Below are 8537 nucleotides of genomic sequence, written 5' to 3' on the forward strand. Positions count from 1 at the left end.
ACAGAAGCCTAAGTCAAGCCCCTGGTGGTGCTCCCCAAGGAGCAGCGACCACACCACTGCCCAGCAGAGCACCATCTCGTACAAGGACCCACTCTGGGCAAACACCTGCAGTGGCTAAATACCAGGAAAAAGTTGCTGTGTGTGTGTGTGTATGTGTGTGTGTGTGTGTGTGTACACCTCTCAGCAGTTACAGGTTTTATGAGGATTTACCTGCATTAGTATGGAAATGAATAGCACAAAATGGCTTGAAACCTAGCTATTAAGATGTGACTGGTTAACACAGAAAGCACAGCAGTCACTGGTATGCGTGAAAAAGACTGGAAGTGGCAAGGAAAAAGAAATGACTTGCAAAGCACTTCCAGCACTACTTGTTAGTTAATTCTTAAAATGGGAGTCTCTTTCCTCTTCCCAACAAGGTGCTCACAGTGCAGAAGCACACCGAGGGAGTGCAGGATTCAGGCTCAGCGTGTGTGAGCACACCAAGGGAGGTGGGACCCAGGCTCACAGCGTGCGCACATCACCCACAGAGGGTAAGAATCCTGCAGCTGCACAGGCCACAGAGGAAGGACAGGGGACAGAGGGATGCAGGAGACTTCTTATAAACAGTCCCCCAGTTGTGTTTTATAAAAATTCTTCTTTACTTCTTTTTATAAGTTTTTTTTTAAGTGAAAGGCACAGCACTCGGGGCCCATGCAAAGCCCCCTCACTGACAGCCCTGGGGGAGGTGGTGCCCAGGAATCTGCCACATTGGCCCAGTGTTTCCCCAGAGACTATCTCCAGCATAACCCAAGAGCCTCAAGCCCTGCTCACCCTTCCATAGGCCAGGATGGCACACGAACGCAGACCTGAACTGAAGGCCACTTCAGAACCTGTACTTACACAAACTCGGTGCTGTCCTCGCAGAAGTCAATGTGTAATGTAACAGGCTTCGTGCAGTACAGTCGGAATTTTTTTGCTCTGTAGGGAAGCTGCATAAAGGATTCCACTGCAACTCGGATGCTTACAAAGGAAGCAGAAATATTTCCATTGTAAACAGACATGTGACAGAAAACCCTCCTTTAGAGTTCACCCATAGATAATGAGCATATTTTCTATAAAACAAACAATAACCAGCAATTTCTGATTCTAACACAGTCTACAACAGTGCTTGGGGTCATCTGGCCAAGTGGACAAGCATAGGTTCCTGAAGGACAGGGGAAAAAATCTTTCTATTCAAAGTGGGAATATACCACATAGTCATTCAGAGTACCTGCAGCACTAAAATTCCACGGCATGGGGGCAGGAATTTAAGGGGAAAAATGTATCTGAGGTGACTCCTCACGTGAAGAAATGCTGTGCAGCTAGCCTTGTGGCCCCTTAAGTGGCCACCCCTCGTGATGCCAGGGTCCACCTAAGTACCAGTTGGAGCCTAGCTGAGAAAGCTGCAGAAGGTGGCCCGACAGAAGGTGGTCTGTCACCCACATGGAGAGACCAGATGTAGCTGCAGGCTCCTGGTGTCAGCAGGCTGTTTGCAGTCCTGGGGGAGTGAACCAAGGGATGGGAGATAATATTTCTGTATCTCTCCTCTCCCTTTTTGGTCACTCTTTCATATCATAAATAGCAAGGAAGAGAGGAAAGAAAGGAGGGACAGACACACTGCATTTCAATTTCCTGTTGGGATACCCTCATCCTGAGTCAGAACACTTGGGTTCCAGCTCTCAGCCTATTTCAGCTTCCAGCTGGTATATTCCCTAAAAGACAGCAGAGGCTGCAGAGCTGTATTTAACTCTCCAATTCTCTTGCCCAAAGCACACTCAAAATACCAAACATAAAAAGAAAAGCTCCCCAAATGGTGAAACACAGTAACTAGCTCTGCAACTGTCACAGAGCTGCAGACTCCCAAGCTGGGAGGCACCTAACTTCTCCCTTAAGTGTCTGCATGTCCTCCGCCCCCAAACCCCTGCATGGAAGAGACATCTCTTACTGAACTCAAGTCCCCCTGGCCTTGCTTTTTCTTCAGTTCATCTGTTAAACTGATAGCCTCTTTCTCTAAGACAACTATCACAAAGCACTAACACTGCGTTGTGCTGAAGGCTCACCGTCACCCCATGGATACCAGCTCACCCTGAACTGTCCCTCCACCTAACTTTGTGAGGACTATCTACCTGAGTGGGCACTGTTCCCTGCCACCCGAGGTTGGCCATCAACTCCCTCCTTTGTGGAGTCTCAAGTTTCTCTCTACCTCCTGGTAGTGTCTTTTTCACAGGCAGGCTGCACTGAAGAACTCGCCCCACCATCCACGCAAGCTGAGAGGACAGCTAAGAACAGCTGGCCAAGGACACCCAGGAGAGGCCGAGGGAACAGCCGAAACCGACCCTGGCCCCATCGCGGCAAGGTAGGTGGAGAAGGGCCAGAGCTGCCCCCGGCATCTTCGTTAGAATCACTTGCTCCTCTCACCGGTGGACACCGAATGGAAACCTGCAGTCTTCCCTTCTTTGTATTGAAAGACAGAAACACACACGGAAAAACAGAAACAGCCTACCCACTGGTTCATTTTTCAAACGCTACCAGGCTGACCCAGGCTGACCCATGCTGACCCATCTCCCACATGGCTGGCAGGGACCCAACCATTTGAGCCATCCTCTGCTGCCTCTGGGGGCGTGCACTCTCAGGGAGCTGGGACTCAAATCCAGGCACTCCCACATGAGATGCAGCTTCCAGTGCAGTGGCTCAACCACTGTACCAAATGACTGCTTCACATTTTCATTTCTTGAGGCACAAAAACTCCTGTTTCTTCTTTTCTCCAAAAAAGTCAATACCTTGCTTCAGAAACTGACATTCTCGTTTCAAGTCGGAGGATTAAAGAGGGTGAGGCAAACAAACAGATCACACATACGTACTTTCTAGATTTTACTGGAATGTACTTGGCGAAATCCACAAGGAAGCACTCTGCCAGGTAATGGTCTGCTGAAGACATGATGGACTTAATGACAGCCCTGCACCAGCACTTCAGTTCCTGACAATAAACCACGCAGACCTACGAGACAGTATCAAACTGTGTCAATCGATGACGTTCAGTATCAAAAACCTCCAGGCACATAATCGGAGCACCAAAAGCTCCTCTTACAAATCATCTCAGTCTACACATGCCTTGAGCAAGATGAGAGGGGTGCAGGAAAGTGTCCAAGCTGAGTACTGCCTCCCAGGAAGAGAGCCCCTGAGAAAACACCGGCAGCCTGGATCCTGCCTCGTTGTTTTTCATCTCACAGTCATCTGAACTCCTTAACCAGGGACAATTTTTTTAGAAGGAAAAACAAAGACAACGCATTGCTTTCCCCTCCAGCAGCAAAGCCACGGTGAGGGTGCCCACCTCTCACATTTCAGGACCTGGGGTCCATTCCTGACTCTGGCCTCCTGCTAATGCATACCCATACCATGCCCTCACCCCCAGGAGGCAGTGGTGATGGCTCAAGCAGTCGGGTTGCTGCCACCCACTTGGCAGACCTGGATTAAGTGCCCAGCACACAGTTTCTGGCACAGAGTTGTTGTAGGTATTTGGGGAATGAGCCAGTAGAGGGTTGGGCTGCCTGCTCCTTCTCTGCCTCTCAGACATTTTCTGGTTTAGAAGGAAACCAAGCCCACAGATGGCTGTGAAACAAGCGTCCCTTACGTACTCTACCACAGCTGGTGGCTCTCCACTCCACCATGACGTGGATGTTTGTCTTTTACTGTCACAGTCCCAGCACCAAGTCTACTGCCTGACACATAAAGGTACTTCAGGGAGCTCATGGAGGGCTAAGAGATTGGTGCAGCAGCTAAGATGCCCACATCCCATATAACAGTGCTTGGGTTTGAGTCCCGGATCCACTTCTTACACAGTTTCCTGTTAATCTACAACACGGGAAGCTGTACGTGATCTGTGCCACCCAAACAGGAAACCCTGCCAGTCCCTTGCTTCGGTCTAACCTAGCTGCTACTGCATCAGATGTCTGAGAGGCGAGCTGGAGGCTGGAAGATCAAGCTCCATCTCCCTCCCTCCTTCCCACTCCCTCTTTCCTTCTTCTTTCCAAATAATTTTTAAACTTTTAAATCAGAGTTAATAAGGGACAGGTGTTGTGCTACAGCCAGGAAAGCCACTGTCTGACACCAGCATCCGATATGGGCACTGGTTCCTGTCCTAGCTGCTCCACTTCTGAACCAGCTCCCTGTTAGTGGCCTACAAAAAGCAGCAGAGAATGGTCCAAGCGTCTCAGCCCCTTTAACGCACAAGGGAACTTAGACGAGGCTTCTGGCTTTGGTCTGGCTTAGGCTGTTGTAGCCATCTGGGGAGTGAACCAGCAGATAGATGACCTCTCTCTTGCTTCAATCTTTTTTTTCAAACAAAAGAAATAAACCTTTAAAACAATTCATAGAAAATAGAATTAAAAATTATTTTTGAAGATCACGCATAGTTTTTTCATAATATGTATTTTCCTTTGAAAATTCAATCCAGAGCCAGGAGATTCCTCCAGGTCTCCCATGTAGGTGGCAGGTCCTAAGAACCTGAGCCAGGTTCCACTGCTTTCCCAGACCATAAGCAGGGAGCTGGAAGGGAAATGAAGCAGCCAGGACACACACCGACACCTATAGCATCCGATACATGCTAGTTTGAAAGATTAACCTGTTGAGTCATCATGACAGCTCTGAGAGGAAAGTTCTAATGAAGAATTCCATCTTGTGATTACAGAATGGGAAAAACCACCATATTGAAAATAAAAGACGATGGATCCAGGCAGTTATGATCACTGCACAGAGTTCACAGGGTGAAACACTCGCAACTCCACCATGAGAGAGACATCAAGCCGGCCCTCTGAATCCAGCTGTCCGTTTGATCATCACCATAAGGTACTATTTCCCAATTCAGATCAGTGAGAGAAGTTCACAGAATACATGATAGAATTTCATATCTAACTCACTCTCCACATAAATTCAAGAACAGAGGTTAAACCTCCTGATTAAACATTCACCTGAAGGAAGTCATCAAACTTTCCCAAATATGGACTATTTTAACAGGACATCTGGCCCCATTTCATCCCTTCAGTGAGTCACTGGTATAGAGAAACAACGAATTAGTCTTTAACAGTATTTTTGGGCAGGAGTGAAGGAATTCAGGTTAGATTTTGTTTCCCTCTTAATAAGTTTATACACCTTTCCCCAGTGTGCATTTACAGAGGTGTATGAAATGGCTGACCTGGGAGAAAATCAGAAAACAGTAGTGGAAGCTGAGGCTGTGTGAAGGCAAGTAGGACCCAATATGCAGTACAGAGAACAAAGAACCCTGAGCTGGACAAAACCATGCACAACCAGAGGGAGAAGCGGGCCCAGAAATGAAAATTCCAGGCCTTCTTTGTTGAGCTTCTCTAGGGACATGCCCTGGCTCATATAACCTGGCTTGGGATAACATTCTATCACAATGACCCACAGGGATCAGACACAAGCCCCGCCCCCCACCTCCACTAGACCAACTCTGATGCCATTAAAGAACCTAACACAAGCATCAATCATAAATACTAAAATACACTAATGGCATTATGTTAGCTGCCAGAATACATTTTAAAATGTGTTTAGGGGGCCCAGCACAATAACCTACTGGCTGAAGTCCTTTGCCTTGCATTCACTGGGATCCCATATGGGCGCTGGTTCTAATCCCAGTGGCCCTGCTAGTGGCCTGGGAAAGCAGTGCAGGACGGCCCAAAGCCTTGGGACCTGCACTCACATGGTAGACCCAGAAAAGGCTCCTGGCTCCTAGCTTCAGATCAGTTCAGCTCCAGCCACTGTGGTCACCTGAGGAGTGAACCAGCAGATGAAAGTCTTTCCCTCTGTCTCTCCTTCTCTCTGTAAATCTAACTTTCCAATAAAATAAATTAATCTCTTTTTTTTAAAGAAAAAAGTTATTTAGGAGACAAATAAAAACAGTCCCATGTGCTGTTGTTGCTGGAGGCCCACAGCCGTGGAGGTGAAGGTGGTGAGCTAGGAGCTCCGTCCACACCTCTCACACAGGTGACAGGGACCCAGTGATTGCAGCTGTCTGCCACTTGCCGGGATCTGCATTAGCAGGAAGTCAGAATCAGGAAGGCAAGAGGTCTAACACTGAACACGAGACAAAGTTCCACCCCTACATCCTGGTGAGTATTTCAAGACATAACGAAAGTACATTTAGATACATACCTGTCCTTCCTCCAACATTAATGGTTTTATTTCTATGTCTTTACACATGCTGTTGTAGAAGTCATTCATGGCTTTATTTAGTTTTTGATAGTCAACTTCATGATCCAAAAAGGTACTGTAGCCTTTTATAATAACCCAGAAGCAATCTGGATCTTCAACCTGCAAAATTTTTAAAAGATAAATGAAACAATATAGAACTTGTTTTAAAGCCAAACAAACCTTAGAATCATATATTTTCTAAATATTCTAACAAAGTCTTAAGCTTTCTTACCAAAGAACCAAAGACAAAATTCCAAAGTATATAAGCAATACATAATTCTCAATTAAGTGTTACAAGTCAAAAAGCAAATAGATTTCCCTTGATCTCCTATAGCCTTAAACAAACATGTATTACAAACAGACTGAAAATGAAAGAATGAAAAAAGATATTCCATGCCAACAGGAAAAGAAAAACAAGCCCAGGCAGCCATTCTAATATGAGACCAAACAGACTTTACTTTTTTTTTTTCCTTATTTACTTTTTTTTTTTTTTTGACAATCTTTACATAGTTAATTAGGGTAAAAAGGTTCAAAGGCTACAGGAAAGTGGGGAAGACTAGTATTTTTTCCATATAGTTTCCTTCATGTTTAAAGGGCGGTATTAAGGGAGAAGGCCCACCCAATTTCCCACCCTCCCCAGGTCCCAGATGTAGGGTATGCTCTGAGGTTCTTGCTCAAGTGGTTTTGATATTTGAACAGTTATGAATCACGGCCAATCTTGCCACTCCAAGCACTATGAGGTCTTTGAAGAATCCACAGATTGACATAGTCCATCGTAGCTCAGATGAGACCAAACAGACTTTAATACAACTATACAAAGACAGGCATTATATAATGATTAAATGTATATGTAAATGTATATGCACCCAGTGCCGGGGCACCTGGCTGTATAAAACATTTGTTAATGGTCTAAAAGGAAATAAAAACTCTAATGTAATAATAATGGGGGATTTCAACACCCTACGTTCATCACTGGACAAACTGACTAGACAGAAAATCAACAAAGAAACAATAGAGCCAATATATACCATGGACCAAACAGACTTGATTGATATTTACAGAATATCATTCCATGGATGCAGAATACAAATGCTTCTCATCAATTCATGGAGCCTACTCTAGAAATGACCACCTGTTATAACATAAAGCAAGCCTTCACAAATAAAAAAAAAAAAAAAAAAAAGCTGAGGCATTGGTTTGATGGTTCAACAATCCTCAATCTGCCAGTCCTGGCATTGGTTTGATGGTTCAACAATCCTCAATCTGCCAGTCCTGGCATTGGTTTGATGGTTCAATAATCCTCAATCTGCCAGACCTGGCATTGGTTTGATGGTTCAATAATCCTCAATCTGCCAGTCCTGGCATGCCACATAGGCACTGGTTCGTGTCCTGCTGCTACATTTCCCATCCAGCTCCTTGTGTGTGCCCTAGAAAAGGAGTAGAGAGGATGGCCTGAAGCCTTGGGACCCTGCACACACATGGGAGACCTGTAGGAGGCTCCTGGCTTCGAACCAGCATAGCTCCGGCCATTGGGGATTGAAATAGCAGATCTGAGATCTCTCTTTGTCTCTCCTCTCTGTAAATCTGCCTTTCCAATTAAAAAAAAAAATCCTAAAAAATACTGAAATCATGCTATGTATCTTTCTGACATTGTTGGAATGAGCTGGAAATCATTAACTCAAGAATCTCCAGCTTTGTGCACTCTGTGGCAGCAGAGGCAACTCCAGATCCAGCCTGCCTGGAGTAACCTTGACCCTGTGTACCTGGCAGTGGCAGTGGGCCCCTCCGGATAGGGCCTGCCTGGGCATTCTCTTGCTCAGCGCACCTGACAGCAGAGGAGGTGACTCCAGATCGGGCTTGCGTGGAGTCATCGTGTGCCACTGATGGAGTTCTGAGTCTGCTGGCCATTAGGTCTGGGGGCAACCCAGATTTATTTTATGTTAGGCTAAATCATGACACTAACCAACACACGGGAGAATTAGGCCTGGGGGCAGAATGTGTTGTGGGGGGTAAGTGGGTTCACTGCTGTGAAACTGCGATCTCTGCTGGCCTGTGCAAGATCTGTGGATGGAGACAGGCCTGGTTAGGGAGGTCAACAGTCACCCCAGCTAAGTTGGGGTTCCCAGCACTGAGCTTGAGAGCCAGAATGGGCGCATTGTGCTGTGCTGGACATGGCTGCAGTCTCTATCGGCATGGATGTGGACAGGGTCTGGAAAGCACCAGACTGGACTAGACTCCAGCACCCACTGCTGCTCGCAAGAGCCAAGGTGGATGTTGGATGGAATAGGCTAGGTCTTGGTTCCTGCCAAACC

The 8537-nt window shown here is 46.4% G+C and overlaps 1 protein-coding gene across 1 annotated transcript in view; it reads right to left on the reverse strand.

Moving 5' to 3' along the window:
- TDRD12 (tudor domain containing 12) overlaps nucleotides 1–8096 on the reverse strand; it is a 68154-nt gene extending 60058 nt beyond the window's left edge. Inside the window, 4 exon segments of the mRNA XM_040976558.1 lie at nucleotides 880–999; nucleotides 2880–3016; nucleotides 6187–6383; nucleotides 8051–8096. Of these exon segments, the coding sequence (XP_040832492.1) occupies nucleotides 880–999; nucleotides 2880–3016; nucleotides 6187–6383; nucleotides 8051–8096 (500 nt within the window).
- Between the last annotated feature and the right edge of the window lie 441 nt (nucleotides 8097–8537).

This window comes from Ochotona curzoniae, unplaced genomic scaffold (assembly GCF_017591425.1).
Source record: "Ochotona curzoniae isolate NIBS_2020 unplaced genomic scaffold, NIBS_Ocur_1.0 contig_2699, whole genome shotgun sequence".
In the NCBI taxonomy this organism is placed as follows: Eukaryota; Metazoa; Chordata; class Mammalia; order Lagomorpha; family Ochotonidae; genus Ochotona; species Ochotona curzoniae.